Source organism: Scardinius erythrophthalmus (assembly GCF_964197995.2).
Source record: "Scardinius erythrophthalmus genome assembly, chromosome: 11".
NCBI classification, from domain to species: Eukaryota; Metazoa; Chordata; class Actinopteri; order Cypriniformes; family Leuciscidae; genus Scardinius; species Scardinius erythrophthalmus.
Window position 1 is genome coordinate 27,257,648 of NC_138231.1, and position 17,403 is coordinate 27,275,050.

A 17,403-nucleotide genomic window follows, 5' to 3' on the forward strand; every position below is an offset into this window, starting at 1 on the left:
TAATCAAAATTACATATTTATAACAAAATTTGTTTTTGTTCCCTATCCCCTAGTGCACTATTTGCCATTCACCATAAGAACAAGTGACCAATTTTAGCCACAGCTTCAGTGTCTATTTGGGGGCGGGGCTTTACATTCTAGAGAGCATTTGATTGGACAGAAAATCTGATAAGAAGCTGAAGTGCAGAGTGATGTCATAAAAATCACTGATCCATTTTGGCGGAAGTGAGAGACTGTACGGTTTGAACGCTTTTATCTTCTAAATGTGAATTTTGTCATTTTTTTGGAGTACACTAGCTTATAGATAACAGTAAGGCTAACATATTCATACTAAAAGCCAAAAAACTTCAATATTGCCTTCATGGGGACTTAAAAGACTGAATGAATAAATCACTTTTGACCCGCTTATAAAAGAGAAAGCAAGAGAAAGAGTATGAGTATGTGTGAGATTCAAATGAAGAGATGCCACTGACATTTTTCAAACAGTTCGCATGTATCCATTTTGACCCTTGTGTGCCATTACAGTGCTGTTTACATAACTAGAATAACAAGTGAACAAATAAAGTAAATCAATAAATGAAGGAACTGATAACAACGAACAAGGGCCATTTACTGTAGACAGAAACAGGTGGATCATGTTGTTGAGCACATGCAAAAACCTTTAAACATCGGTTCGGAAGGATTGATTTAGTTGAGAATGTTTAAGCTTTATAAAAGTCCTGCATGTTTCTGTATTTCAAACAGTTTCCCCCATAAAATTAACAATTGACAAAATTATGTTTTGAGTTCTGTTGCATTAAATATTTTACTTATAATATATTAAGTATTTTATATTAAAATGATATATTATATGTATATTTATATCGGCCAGATTTATCTGCAGTAATTCCTCTCAGTCTATTTTAACCAGACCCTGCAGTTGATCTTTTGCCAAGTGTCATGGACAGACAGGCTGCTTATCTCTATCAGGTACAGAGATAGTGAAAGACAGACCCGATACTTTGTCCATACATGGGTCTCCTGTGTGTCCCAGTCAAACTTCACACCGGCCATCAGATGCCATATGAGAGCATTCTCAAATGCTTGTGGCTCAAACGTCTGTGACGGGTCAGAGAGTTTCTCCAGGGCATGTTTTTCCATTTAAAAGGGTATTTGAGGCGGTTTGATTTGATTTTACATGTTAAAAATATTTCTGGTGTTTTTATATATTTCACAATGATCTCCTCAAAGACTTGGTCATCTGATTTGGTGACTATTGCACTCTAAAAAAAAGGGAATCTTTATTTTCAAAAGCCATAATGACTCTAAACTATTTTTAAGGAGTGCTGTGATTCCAATGCATTTATCATGTTAAAAAAAATTGTGGGAAATGCTTTAAATTTGTTATCTCATCCCCTCACATTTTTGGAACTCTATTTTCTCTCTCTCTCTCTCTCTCTCTCAAAAAAAAAAACAAAACAAAAAAACTACTGGGGGTACTACTACTACTACCCTTTCAAAAGGGTCTAATATGTGCCATTTAGGTAATATGTGCACTTTTGGTACCAATATACTTTGAGGTACTAAGATGCACTCTTTAGGTACACACACCGCTTTTGTACCTTTTTTTTCTGAGAGTTATGACAACATATGTAAAGCAATTTTCAACTTTTTTTTTTTTTTTTAAGTTTTACAAGATTCAACTATTTTTTTTTTTAAAGTCAGTTCAATGTAGGCTAGTTTAAGTTGATTGTACTTAAAACCTTCTGACAGTTTTCTGTCTCTTCTCTTTGTGTAGACCCTGAAATTGGTTGAATCTTACCACACCTTCTCCTCCATGAAGGTGTAAATTAAGTCTCTTCTCAAGAAAATTCCCAAGATTATTAAAATGAGGAAATCATAAAAAGACCTCCGTCGTCCTGACGTCAAGAGGGCAGAGTTGACAGCGAGGCATGACAAAAATAACTTGGGAGGATCACCAAGGTTATCAAAACATTAAAGAGATTCAAGAGGAAAGCATTTAATAAAGCCAAAACAAACAATATGGTAAATATGATTATGATTTATTTTCAGCAGTTAACCATTACATTCTTTAGTTAAACACAACATCATCATTTTTGCTCATGGCATCCCCTATCAATGTTTAATCAACATAATTATTTCAGTGTCATGATCAATTATCAAATAATTTTGTTATTGTTCATAACAATACTTCATGTTCATTGCCCACTGAAAATTATTTGTGTCATCATAAATGTATGATATGATAAATATCACACATGTAAATGGGAGAAATTTAAACCCTCATTTACCTTAGTTCTTCATTATTTTGTGAAAATATTTTGGAGTTTAAAATACCTTAACCCTTATGAAAATTAACCATGATTTTTACTACAACAAACTGTGGTTATTGTAGTAAAACCATGGTAACCACAAATTAACCAAACTATTTTTGCTACACTAACCATAGTTTAACCATGGTATTTGTAGTAAAACTGTGGTTATACAAATGGTAATCAATCCGCCAAAAAACATGTTTACTACACTTTTTCTATGATAAAACCATGGTTAATTTTTGTTGAGACAAAGTAGAAATAAGACAGCAAATGTAAACTTCTCTACAGTATATGCCAGAATATTTACTATTGTAGTTTGTCCAGATTTACATTTTTGTTTATGAGCCCTTTCGATTTTAAATCTTGCTTCTTTTATCATATTACTAAGTTTTTCCATATTAGTATAATAAACTACATTACCCACAATGCACATGCGCTGTTTTTCTGTTTGTTTCCGGGCGCGCTTTGCAAAACTCATAACGTTTTTTTTGTTGTTGTTATTAAACCAAAACCTAAAGCTGTCTGTGTCATGTGTACGGTCATTACCAAAGGTTGTCATTTAGCTTAGCATAGTTATATCACGATCGCATAACTATTTTAAGGTTTTGTGTGTGTGTGTGTGTGCCAGAGCCATTTATGGCTATGGTGTGTGTCAATGGCAAGTAAGAAGAAGTTACGGAGGACGGGCGTCTCAGCTGATCTCTGCGAGCGACTCAAGCGGCATCAGGTGGAAACCTGCCAGGTAACTTAAGAGAGTTCAACCATCCTGACCTGCTCTTTTATCATATTATATATTGCTCTGTTTGAGGAACCGTCGTACAGTGAAGACTTGTGTAACTTAACTCTGCCCTTTAGGATGTTCTGTCCGTCACTCCCGTGGAGCTCATGCGGCTGGCCGGACTCAGTTATCCCGCTGCTCTGGACCTCCTGCGTCTGGTCAGTAAAGCTTGTTCACCGACCGTGAGAACCGTAAGTCACTCACACACCCCATCAGCTCCTGTTGACTTATCGCGCGAAGCCTTTCATTAGTAGTTATGTTGTTTTGTTTTTGATGGCAGGCACTGGATTTATGGAGGAAAAAAGGAGAGCTGTGTTTCTCCACATCACTTCCTGTCCTGGACAGGTTACTGCAGGGAGGTCTGCCACGAGGTGCTCTCACTGAGGTACAGTGGTCTACTTTTGTAGCATTCTAAATTGACATTATGCCATTTACCAGTGCCGCTGCTAGCCATTTTGGTGCCCTAAGCATAATTCCTTTATGATGCCCCCCACCCCGACCCCGAGAAAAAAAACGTTTGTTTTTGCCAGTTTGACTTTTTATTACCAAACATATAACTCAATACCAATAACACAATGGCAGCACCACAGTATAAAATTTAAGAACACTAAAAAGAGAAAGTAAAATCTTCACAGCTTTGCTGACTTTGTAAACATATGTAGAATAGCCAACACACACTACACATTTGAAAGTGCAAACTTTTTTTCAGTAAACAGAATAGCAAAATAAAAAAAAACTATCAAAATAATCCAGACATGTTTTTCCCAAATTCAATGTCACTTTGAATAAATTACATTTATTAGACAAAATATTCAAACAAAGAATCTCATACGAGAAAAAAATTATAAACATTTAAAACTGAAAGCATGGCAGCCAAGGAGTTCTCCCCCTTTATTCCTTATTTATCAACTATTTGATAAATATAATATAATATAAAAGCATAATAGAATGAGGTGCAATAATGCACACAATTAAACAGTATTGTTTGCTTTACATCATTCATATTGACATTTTATATTTTTTTATATATTTAACAGGAATTGTTAGCCTACCATGTGCACTGCACTGACTGCTAACGTTAACTGTTACTGAGAAAGTATTAACCACCGTCACGTCAAAATAAACCATAAACTACTGCTCAATATCTAAAGAAAGATAGTAAAGAAAGTAACAGCTAGCTGGCGTCAGTTATTTGTAAAACGGGTAGTGTTTAACAGTAAAATCTCAATTTAGCTTGCACCGAAGTTATAAGTTATAATTACATAGTTTGCTAACATTAACGTCAGCAAGTTCGAGGCGCGTTAGCAGCAGCACATTTCCCTTATTTAAGAATGATTAAACATGGACTTACCTGCAAGTGATGCACGGGCATCATCTCGCAGTTTCTTCTTCTTTCTTTTCTCATCCTAACTCCTGCTGTCTTTTAGGGGCCATTTCCAAAAAAGTTGCCTACTGTCTGTCTGTCAAACTTCGTTTGCGTTCGTCCTTCGTAAAGGCGCCTGCGCGAACAAACGGCACGGACCATCCAAAGCGGGGGGCGGTACTTTCTAGACTTGAGCAATTAAATGATCTTGTTCCCCCTTTTTTGTTACATATACATGGCTAAAATGTGCCTAATAATATTTCTATATTATTAGCTAATGAAATAATATCGGCATTATATATATTTTTTAATTAGGCTATTTTTGGTGCCCCCTCAGCACTTGGTGCCCTACGCACAGCGCGTGATGCGCGTGGTGGGAGCGGCGGCGCTGCCATTTACTCCCCATCATGCTGTTGAATCCTTTTTTTTTTTTTACCACATAAGGAAATGAAAATCTCTTGTAAATCATATTATGAGATAAACAGTCGAAATTATGACATATGAAGCCAGGTTCACACTATGGGTTAAAACGGTTTGACTATTTTTCAAATAAAAGCTTTCCTGTTTCATAAATCGATTAACTTTTGATTAATAACAATGAAAAAGGCCCTAATTTCTCTAAGTTTAAAAAAAGTCACCCCAGATAAACAACTGGATCAAACATATAACAAATGTTACTGCTTATAAGTAAGTAGCCCTTCCTAAAACTTCCTAGAACTGTCTGGAATTTTCTAGAACAATCAAAATGAGAGAGAGAGAGAGAGAGAGAGAGCTCAACTTGATACTGTTTGATATTTGTTTCAATAGCTATATATAATGTTGCACAAGATAAGTGACACTACCTTACAAAAGAACAACGTTATCTGGACCAATAATCTTGTAATAATCTTAAACAAATTGAATTTTCCAGTTCAATTTATTCTTCCATAATTTTCTGACTCTATGTAAATTTCCTCTTTCATTGTTTTTAAGCAAAAGTTCATCGATTTATGATACAGGAATAGTCAAAAAGTTATAATCCTAGTGTGCTCTGTGTGATTATGGCCATTATTTGGCCGTCTGAGACAAATTTTGTGGATCTTAAAAGATATCTTGCAGTCTTTGATCACTAGTTTGACATGTTCGCCGATAGCAGATTGATTAATGACCACTGCGATCAAATTTTACCTCAGACGAAACTCTGGCAGTGTCAGAAATTTTAAGGCACAGTCTTACAGTGTGGCTTCTCCTACAACCATCAATAAAAAAAAATAAAAAAAATAAGAGTGCAGAACCTAAAGACGTGATTAGTGAGACAACAAACTGCCACTTGCTATACACACACATCTTAGTTTTTTCCCCCCAGTTTTATTTTCAAGAAAATCCATGATCAAAATTAACGCTAGAGATTGTTTTTGTTTTCTAGCTACCATTTCTATCCCACATGTAGATGCAGCTCAGTGTCACCTAACGTGTCACGGATTGATGATTTAAAACTCCTGATGGGTTTTCTTGCGTGCGTCCGTTTTTAATGCGTCTTGACTGCCGTACAGTCTATCATTTATGACATCTGTGATCCTACAGTGTGACATGGATTACAGTGGGGATCATGTTAGTACATTGATTCTGACAAGAAACAGTTATAAAGGACTTTTATAAATCGTACAGTGTGCATCCGGCTTAAGTCATAATCAGAAAAGTCGAAACTATGATATAAAATGTTGAAATTATGACGTACTAGTACCCTGGAAATCCATAGTTCTCGCGAGAGCACAATTTGAATTTGCTCAGCGAGTCACTCTGGCATTAAGTAATGATGCTCATTAACTATGCCCTTGTATAGCCGAGCTGCACCAATCACATCGGTGTATCTGATATAGGCGGGCCAGAGGCGAGCTAAACAGATGACGACAGCACTGTGACGTCGAAGTCATTAGTAAACATTGCAAGATGGCTATGGATAAACACCAGTTGTTTGACTATGGATGCACACCAGTTGTTTGAAATGGCTTTGGCCGCTACAATGAACGAGTTAGACTTGGCTTTTTATCTAAAAGAGGAACAGAAGACGGCGCTCGAATCGTTCCTTTGCAAGAAGGACGTTTTTACTGTTTTGCCAACCGGATACGGCAAGAGTCTAATCTACCTGTTTGCTCCACTGGTAGCTAAGCGTATGGGGCTCTGGATACGTCACCCCATGTATTGTTGTGATTGGTCATAGTGTTATCCAATTGCGTGCAGTGAGATTTTCAAATGTATGCTTGGTGCTGCCCCTCGATTTGGGGCGATTTTCATTACTCAATGCCAGACCCTTAAAGGAGAACTCCGGTCAATTTTAACATTGAGCTCATTGTATTGTACATTTGGAGTGCTGTCAATACAGAGAACAACTACAAAAATCGGTGTTGCCTACACCGAGTTATTCTATTTTTAAAATTTGCACCCTGTTGACTTCAATGGGGCAAGTACTAAACCTGCTTTTAGGCTCTTAACATCCTTGATGTGTCATTACAAGTGCACAGAAAATGTGAGTGATTCCTTCTGAGTGAACACGAGTGGATCTGACTGCAGTAGATGTGAAAGATATGTATAAAAATGATGTTATTTAAGCCAGCGCAAATACCTGTTTACATCCTGTTTTTCGGTTGAAGTCCAAAGTAGTCGATTGCCGAGTTCACGCGCATAGGTTTAGTATATATGATCACGCGCGTGAACTCGGCAATCGACTACTTTGGACTTCAACCGAAAAACAGGATGTAAACAGGTATTTGCGCTGGCTTAAATAACATCATTTTTATACATTTCTTTCACATCTACTGCAGTCAGATCCACTCGTGTTCACTCAGAAGGAATCACTCACATTTTCTGTGCACTTGTAATGACACATCAAGGATGTTAAGAGCCTAAAAGCAGGTTTAGTACTTGCCCCATTGAAGTCAACAGGGTGCAAATTTTAAAAATAGAATAACTCGGTGTAGGCAACACCGTTTTTTGTCGTTGTTCTCTGTATTTACAGCACTCTTAATGTACAAAAAAATGAGCTCAATGTTAAAATTGACCGGAGTTCTCCTTTAATCTTTCAGATTTGGGTCTGGATTTCCAGGCTAACTTGTTAGTAGAAATAGTTGGGAAAAGTCACTAGAGATGCATCGATGTACCGGCCGCCGATATTTATCAGATGCTTTTAAACTATTTAACACCATCTGAATATCGGCTATAGCATGAAAAAGGCCTATATAACAAACTGATGGTTTATTAATTAACTGCGTGAAGGCACTGAGTTCTGTCAGGACCACTATCGTCAAATACGATTGACAGTTAGCATGTAGTTAGGATTGGTCGTATGGTTCTGTTCTGGGCAAGAACTCCCTGCGCACCCATGCAGCCTAGCATGGATAAGAGCAGGGAGAGCAGCAATAACCAGCATAAGTGTATTGCAGTTAATTCAAGATTTTTAAAGTACAACATGATTTGAGAATTTATTCTGATTCAAGGGGAATCAGAATGCCATACTGACTGACGAGAGGAGGAGCAGGGGATGGAGAAGGGTAATTAGCTCCTGAGAAACGCCATAGCTGCTGATAATACTGAAAGAGCGTTGTATTCCTGTAGGTAGACGTGGATCAGCTGAGAGTCAGCTGATGCAAGCTTGACTAACGTAACCTGCCAGAACTGACGCTACGCTTGATTTATATAATGTCTGGTGCATAATCCAACATTTTTCTCTGGGTAAAATAATCAAATACTTGCTAAAACAAAATGTAATTTGTACAAAATACAGCAGGGCTTGACAATAAATAAATAAATAAATAAATGTATGTATATATATATATATATGTGTGTATATATATATATATACATACATACATACATACATACATACATACATGCATACATGCATGCATGCATGCATGCATGCATGCATACATGCATACATACATACACATTTTATATATATATATATATATATATATATATATATATATATATATATATATATATATATATATAGCCTAGGTATGTATAGTTTCGCCTCCATATGCTTCTATATCATGATGTTCCAAATCCATGATGTTATTTTCCTTATGCAACACAATTAATTATTTTATTTTTTTATCCATTATGCTGCTTAGATTAGATGTCAGTAAGATTAAATGTCATTAATCATGATGTTAAACTTGCATAATAGTTGGTTAAAAGCTTCATTGGAGGAAAAGTTTATCAGTGAAATACAATACACAAAGCAATTTTATAGCTTTAAAAGTATAGAATATAGCACACAAGATGTACAGACTATTTTATGGTGCTTTTCCATTTTCCATTCCATTGTCTTTTCCACTATGAACTATGAAAAAAAAAAAAAAAAAAAAAAAAATCTGTGGCCACATACAAACCGCAATCTGTTTTGGAAGTGATGATCGCATTTAAATGCATTCTTTAAAAAAGCGAACCCCCTATTTGTTGGCTTTTAGACAATTATTTTAGTTTATGTCATTGAGAGCCAAATATGTTTATATATAAAATATAAACACACATACTGTATGTATTGTATAAAAACCTGTTTGTACTGTGTAAAGTATTATTTGATTTTTTTTAAATAATATGTAAATAATATATTAATAAATAGCCTAAATAATAATAGAAGAATAATATCTGGCCTGTTTTTAGAAAGCAAAAAAAAACAATAATGCCAGTATTGGTCATTTTAATATGCTATATTTATTTATTTAGTCAGAGTTTTAAATGACTTTTAAGTTGCTACTTTGAAACAACATGCTCTCTGGACTGTAATATTATAGGTTAACTCTAGACCACAAGGCTGATGAGAGAAACTGTGACGGAGAGAGACAGATTTGTTCAAAATGCTGACACGTACCAGCAATGCTCCTCAGACGAGCTGACAGTCAGTGTCTGTCTTAAAGAGACTTGCGTTTGCATTACTACTTGTTCAGCAAGTCCTCCCAATATTCAAAGTCCTGCTGGACAAAGTTGCAAATTTTTCAGATAATAGGAGTATTTAAATTAAAATAATAAATGGAATCATTTTAAATAATTAAAGTGATAAAATTATTTGTAAATCAATAAATAAAATGATTAAATTAGGAACATTTTTTAAGTCATTTGAAATAAATTTTTTATTTTTTTTTGCTCAGAAATAGCAATTTCTACCTGATAAAATATTTTAGCGCTTTACATAATTATATAAAAACTCATTTATAGAAATGTCAATGCTATTTTTGTACATTTAATCAATAAGTTTGTACATTTGATCAATTTCCATGACTGTTCCAGGTCTAAAAAATACCTCACATATATATATATATATACAGGTTTTCCAAGACTGAGTGAATTCTGGTTCTTAAATAAAAATGTTAGTTCAGTTCATGAGGGTACAGATTAAAACACTGGATTCTAAACTTCAAAGAAATGTCACAATCAAGTCCTCGAAGCAGAAATGACATGAGTGAGAAACACCTAGAAACACCTCATATGTGCCGCTCTCAAGTATAGACTAAGGGTTTTTCTTTGCCATTAATGACTGGATAACACACATAGGCCTACGTCTCCTTTGATTAATAATAATGGCCAGTGCAGTGGCTGAGATACATAAACCTACCAACGTTCGTTGCTATGATTTTTGGAATGACTTATCGCGAGAGGAAAAAATTAAGTTTTAGTCGCATAACATCGGTTAATGGAAACGCCGTCATTTCGCAATAGTTTTTTTAGAAAAAATCATAAGAGTTTTGCACAAATCTGTAATGGAAATGCGCCTACTGTCATTTTATTTGAGTAAACTGTCTCTTTTAGTAATCATGACACCGTCTGTGATCTCAGGTGACCGGCCCGTCAGGCTGTGGAAAGACTCAGTTCTGTATTATGCTCAGCGTTTTGGCTACATTGCCGAAGAGCATGGGAGGTCTGGACAGTGGAGTCATCTACATCGACACAGAGTCGGCATTCTCTGCTGAAAGGTGTTTAAAAACGTTTGCATGCTCTCTCTGATCTTCACTTTTTTGTGTTTCCTCTTAAACTAACCATCTTCCTCTCTAAGACTGATAGAAATGGCACAGGCCAGATTCCCAGAATTCTTCTCGGTGAAGGAGCGTCTGCTGGAGATGGCATCTCGTGTTCATCTTTTCAGGGAATTGACCTGTCAGGATGTCCTGAATAGGTTAGAACACCTCCCAAACACATACTATTTAGTTACAGTTAATGTACTTTTAAAATAATAGTTTTTAATTTAAAAATGACACTTGTCAATATTTCCTTTTATTCATGAGATTCACTCCAGCTCAATTTCTATGCAGTGCTGTTAGGTGTTTCCTGTAGCTCTTAACAGTAAAGCATGAAGCTTGCAATGCCAATGTCTTTGGTTCGATTCTAAGGGAATGCATGCCATGAAGTGATTAAATGTACACTACCAATCAAAATGAAATAATAGCTTTTTTATGTTTTTGAAAGAAGTCTCTGATATTCACCATTTAACTAAAAAAATACAGTAAAAACAGTAATATTGTCAAAAAATATTACAATTTAAAATGTTTATTTTTTTAATTAAAAATGACTTTTTAGTACATATCTCGTTTTTGAAGTAATGGTTCTGCATGTTTTCAGGTACAGCAGTGGGAAAAACAAACCATTTGATTTTTTTTTATTACTAAACTAGTGCTTTGTTGAATAAACTATTTCTGTCTTTAAATAAAAAAGTCAATTAAAGTCAATATTACTTTTTACACACACTTTTTTCACATATTTGAAATACTTACACTTGTCTTTTGGATAAAAAACAAAACAAAACAAAAAACAATATTTTAGAATAAGGTTAGAATTATTGCACAACCAGTCTTTGGCTACAAGATAGTCTGGTTGTGGCAAAAGAAATGACATCAAAATAACATTTTAATATATAATAATCTATAAAAATAAATCCTACCTTGGTGAGCCTACAGTATATAGTCTATATAGTATATAGTAAGTAATATATATAAGTCTATATAGACTTCTTTCCAAAACATAAAATCGCAATTATTCCAAACCTTTCACCAGTAGTGTATAGAATAATAAATGCAACTGTATTCGCTTTGGATCAAAGCGTCTGCTAAATGCATGAATGTAAAAGTAAAATGTAAATGCAATGATTACAAATCCTGAATTTAAAATTGACTACAAGATCATGATGGTCTCTTATGCTAGGCCAGGCTGTATTTAATCTTGTGAACACACATTAGTGGGGCGTTTTATTGCTGCTCTGATGTTACACAGACTGGAGCGTCTGGAGGAGGACATAATTGCTTGTCGAGTGGGGCTCATTATTTTGGATTCTGTGGCCTCTGTTGTAAGGAAGGAGTTTGACACGTCGCTGCCGGGTAATCTAATGCACAGGAGTAACTTACTGGGCCAGGAAGCTGCTGTACTGAAGTACCTCTCGCAGGAGTTCTGCATCCCAGTAAGATTATTTACATGGTTGTGTATGTCTGATTTTTTCAAATATCGCACACTTGTAGTGCATATTGTCAACCACAAGGTGTCGCTATACATTTACGTTTATGCATTTCAGTGCTGTGTTATAGGTCACCTCTATATTTCAAACACCAGAGGGCGTTAGAAAGCCCAGATGAATTAGAAAAACACTCTAGGCCTGTTCACACAAAGCCTGCTCCTTTTCCATGTTATTTGATCTTGGGAATTTCCACACTACTTTAAGATCTTCAAAGATACATACGTGAAGCCTTTACTCACCTCCTGCATCACCAACACATTTATCTAGAAGAGGAAAGATAGGATTGCACCGGAATATGGTTTTCTGCTTCCTACTCATGAAGAGTGTAACAGCTGGAGGGCTGTTCCAGGATCAGGTTGTGTTCTGTCTGTATTCTTCTTATCCACTAGTTTACAGCTGAATACATAAAGTGGGTTTGAAAGTCTGAGCAAATTATTTTTTGAATCATTTACATTTTTATGATTATTGTATAGAAAAAAGTACAGTATACAATAATAGGGAGTTTATGTTAATGTAAGCTAATTGCTTCTGTAGTTCTATTTACTTTACTTAGTCATTCCCTATGGAGGATCCCTTTACCACTCCAGATAAAGCATTTTTGGGAAATTCGTTTCGTGTACCTACCCCGAACTTGCCCGAAGTGATAAAATAAAATAAAATTCTGTATCAAAATTTATAAGGAAAGCCCAGTACTTTGTTTAGGCTTGGTCTATAGGGAATTCCAAACCTGCGCACATATATTCAAACGCACATAACTATAGAACCAATTCTTAATGCGCATGTGAAAGCCATCAGCGTTACTCATAGGCTCGTGTTTAAAGTCTGTGTAGAGAGAATGGTGTCATCTTAGCGGCCCCCTAATTTAATAACAAATGATCGTTGCGACGGAAGCGAATCAATCAAAACTAACTTTAGCTGGAAAATAACTTTATTAAAGAACCGCTATAAAGCCAAAACAATCTCTGTTACCATAAATTATACGTTTATCTCTGTAAAGCTGCTTTGAAACAATCTACATTGTTAAGCGCTATTTAAATGAAGATGACTTAACTTGACTTTTGTTTCATTGAATACATATTTCCAGCAAATTATATTTTAAACATTTCAATTATTATTGTTAATATATTTATAGAGAAACATAAAATATTAAGAAATTCATGTTAATTAATGTTAATTGCTTTTGTATTTCTATTCATTTTTTGTTTTTATTTAATACATATTCTAGCAAATTATATATTAAACATTTAATTATTATTATTATTATTGAAAACTGTGTTAATTTCACAGTTGAGCTGTATAGATAATCCAACAGACAATGCGTGAAGCAGAACCAACAATCAGGAATAACTTTAATGAACACAGAACACAACTACCATAACTTTAACACGATGTTGAAGTGAGGAAAACTGAGGGCTTAAATTGTCCTGGATGCCAGCCAAACTTAGCCCCGCCCACAACATTTTTAGGTCAGGAAATTCGGTCTGGACTTGATCCGTTGTGGAGCAATTATGCTCAAGCCAGAGCTGTTCGGACCAATCAAATTGTCAGGGCGGGCTTTATACAATGATGGACAGATGATCAACAGTAACATAATCATCCACGTCACCAAAGAGCGCTTGGGTTGAATTTGTTTACAACAAAGATGACTGCCGCTGGAGAATTGAGATTTTATGAGTTCACACTTACAAATAAGTCAGATAGAATAAAAGCATATTTGGCGTGCTGTCCGAGGAGAGGCTCCGGGCTCGGTATTCGGCCCGAACCCAAAGTACCCCGTATTCCAGGCTGTGGAAGAACAAGCCAAGTGTGAGTGGAGGGATGCTGAAAACTGTCAAGGAATGTTAGGTGAGTTGACAGAGTGGATATATGCTTCCTCTCATGCTGATAGGGTAGACATGGTAATTGTTTGATGACAAGTTGATTGAATTGATTATTTGAACGTGCTCCTCCCGAACTTTGTTTATGAAACATCATGTGTAGATTCCACCATAGTGTCTGTTATAGAAGATATCGACAGTGCATTAATTTTAAAAGAGGAACAGAGAACCGCGATCAAGGCATTTGTCGATTGGAAAGATGAATGAAGAACATGCGTCACTTACTCCGTTGCTCTGATTGGTTGTAGGTCTATCCAATTGAGTGCAGAGGCATTTTCTTTCCTGGTTAGGTTGAAACATGCCCCTTAATCACAGCCCAATAGAGCAGTATCAGACTCATATCAGGCTAGGCTTAAATATCAACAGAACAGGGAACAGGTGTGTACTTAAAGGAACTGTGACAACTTATGAATGAAAGATGAATCAGGCAAAACAATGACCATGACTAGAAACTAAATGGAACAAGACAATGAACCAGAACATAACTATGAACTAAAGACATGATCGTGACTTTACACCCCCAGGAAAGCACGTCCTCACGCTGTAAACGTCCAGCAGATGCAATAGGGGGTTCTGGTGGAAATGAGGACCTGGAGACAGACATGAACTTGAAGGGGCTGGAAGAAAATAATCCCAAGGGGGAGACAATGGTGGGAGGAGCCAGGGCAGAGATGGGAGGAACCAGAGCAGAGATTGGAGGAACCAGAGTAGAGATGGGAGGAGCCAGAGGATGACCCAGAGCCAAGACAGGTTGAAGGGCCACAGCAGAACTGATGGATGGAGGAGCCAGGCTGGAGTCAGGAGCCTGACCGAGTGAGGTGGAGACTTGACCAGAGGGAATCTAGGTGGAGCAGAGGAGACGTAAAACCAGGGTGACATCGAATGCCTGGAGGGCCATGGTGGAGCTGCAGGCCGGCGTGACCTAGGTGGAGGCGTGGACTTGGCAGACCAGGGGAGAGACGGTGGGAGTGAATACAAGAATGAAACCGGAGAGAAAGAGAAGCCTGGTAGAGCCAGAGGGGTGGAGGATTGAGGCGCATCTGATAACTCCAAGTCCAAGGCGATGATTGACCAAGGTGGAGCCAGAGGGATGAGGAAGCCCGGCGGAGCCTGAGGGATGACAGGACAGGGTGAAGCCTAGGGAGAGCCAAAGTGGAGCCGATGGGTCGGAGGGCTGAGGTGGAGTCTGGGGTTGGAGGCTCGAGAGGGAGATGAGGTGTCCACAGACCACGGCAGAGCTGATGACTGGGAAGCCCCAGGCGGATCCATGCAGCCAGGCGGAACCACTTGAGGAGCTGAAGAGAAACAGTGGCGATGAGGCCGACGAACTGGATGGCTTTGGCAGAAGAGGAGGAAAAGGGTGGGACCATCCAGGACGAAGGAGCTTTGCAGCTGGGCAGAGCCAATGGCATTGAAGGAGACTTGGTGCAGGACGATGAATGAGACTTGGTGCTGGATGAAGAAGGAGACTTGGTGCTGGTTTGACTCAATGGCGACAAAGAATGACTTGGAACTGGGCTTAACCAGCAATGACGAAGACAACATCGGACTGCACGGAACTAGGGGAAACTGTAGACCAGCAAATATTTTCTCATCCAGCTCATAAAATAATTCCTCAGTAACATAGCTCATTTCACGCACCTCAGCAACGAGAGCGTGGGTGGAGCTCCAATCCATTCCAACGAACTCTACTAATATGCCCTCGATGACAGACGCTGATGCCGGCTCACACTCCTGGACAGATTCTGCGATGGGCTTGGGCTCCGGGATGAACGTGGCCTCTGGCAATGGCCCTGGCTCTGTTTTCATGGTGGGCTCTGGCTTGTGATACGTTGTGGGAATGACTGTTGGCTGGCTGGGCTCTGGGACCAGAGTGGAGCTTGCGTTGCCCTCATTCGCTTGGCAGATGGTAAATGGCAAGTTTCACTGCACCAGCACCCACTCCACATACTTTGCGAAGCTCCCTCAAGCACCATCCTAGGTAGGCATGCCTTTGACCCCGTTGAGGCTTGTTGAGGCTGGTGTTCAAGAATACGCAAAACAAGCCCTCAGGGTAGTGGGTAAGGCATGCCAGATCTAGGAAGTCATGTGATCCTCGAGGAAGCTATTCCCCTGCTCCAGCAGTAGGAGACAAACAGCGGGGATATCCATAATTTTATTCCCCTTTTGTTGTTTTACCGGATGTATGCCACACAAAGGAAAACAAAGAAAATAAGCTGCTTATTTGAAAGAGGAATGACTGGACTGCTTGTAGATACTAGCCCCATGATGTTCGAAGTCAAAGCTTAATGGTCCGATGCTTATATAATAGTTAATGTTTGTTAATTGCTTCTGTTTTTCTGTTCGCTTTTGTCTTTGTTAAATACATATTTCTAGCAAATTATAATTAAAAATGTAAATTATTATTATTATCATTATAGAGAAACATATAAAATACTTTTTTTATACATATTTTGATATTATAATCACAGCAATTTAAATAAAGAAATTTAATTTTCATTTCAGTTATACTACAACTAAAAATACAAAATAGAAGCAATTAACACTAGATGTCTTAGTATTTTATATTTGTTCCTTTTGCTTTACTTTTTTCTAGATTCAAATTTGATTTTGAATTCCAGATTTTCAGACTTAAGTTTGGACATCGTGTATCTACAAACTATAATTTAAAATGGGTTGCATTACAAATGCAGTTACAGATCATGTTTATTGTTACTTGAGGCAAATTAGGATGGATCTATCATTTTATTGACTATTTTTGTGCTTTGTTGACATTAGGATCAGGTTTAAATGTAAGTGTGTTTCAACAAAATACTTGGCATTCCCTTATTTCAAAATGACTAGTCAACTATTCTCAGAGGACATCTCAGGCTGTAACCCCAAAACTCATCTGATCTGCAGTTATTTGCCTCTCGTCCCCCTCCAGCCATGCTCATTTTAAAGATAGCTTTTGTGTTTTAAATCAGTGCAGTAAATGTCTGGCTTGACACTGCCAGTGGCCACAAGTGAGTTTTAATACTGCTTTCCACAGCAGTAGAAATGGGCCTCAACATGAAACCACATGGTAGATAACTCCTAGAGGTAGGTAACTATGTTATAGCCCCCCTCACACACATAAAAGCTCATAACCGTAAAATAGGTCAACCCATTAAGTTTCCAAAATAAAACCTTACACTTTAGCACCTAGAGCCAAACCGTAATGAGGTAATTAAGTTTGTTCTCCCAAGCTTTAGAAATATAAAGGAATGTTGAAATGTTTTGGCTGATTGTTTTTATTTGTGTAGTTTTGATTAAGAGAGCCGTGGAAGACCTACACTAGTGCAGTGGTTCACTTTAGGCCGCTTTAAATACCACGTTTGATCAAATCAGAACATTGACCTAGTTCCAACAATGTTAGCTTTTTGTGTGCAAGCTCAAGTACTGTTAATGACATACTGCTATATTTTAATTAACACCAATATTCATGTACTTAACCCTCATACCCTATTCACATAACAGCCCTTAATTGTTTGTTCGTGGACAAATGTGGGCACAGAGGTCTCAGGTGTGATACAATTTTTCATTTATTATAAATGTTATATCACTGT

At 37.2% G+C, this 17,403-nt stretch overlaps 1 protein-coding gene across 4 annotated transcripts in view; it reads left to right on the plus strand.

The window, feature by feature from the left end:
* The first annotated feature begins 2,739 nt into the window (after positions 1 to 2,739).
* Positions 2,740 to 17,403, plus strand: part of rad51b (RAD51 paralog B) — a 68,006-nt gene continuing 53,342 nt past the window's right edge. For 3 of the 4 annotated variants that reach the window (XM_081377786.1, XM_081377789.1, XM_081377788.1), the window contains exons 1-6: positions 2,740 to 3,057; positions 3,171 to 3,284; positions 3,374 to 3,478; positions 10,274 to 10,410; positions 10,491 to 10,610; positions 11,702 to 11,885. In XM_081377786.1, coding sequence (XP_081233912.1) covers positions 2,971 to 3,057; positions 3,171 to 3,284; positions 3,374 to 3,478; positions 10,274 to 10,410; positions 10,491 to 10,610; positions 11,702 to 11,885 — 747 coding nt within the window. In that variant the 5' untranslated portion in view covers positions 2,740 to 2,970. The remainder of the gene's footprint in view (positions 3,058 to 3,170; positions 3,285 to 3,373; positions 3,479 to 10,273; positions 10,411 to 10,490; positions 10,611 to 11,701; positions 11,886 to 17,403) is intronic. The other variant, XM_081377787.1, reaches the window with a different exon arrangement.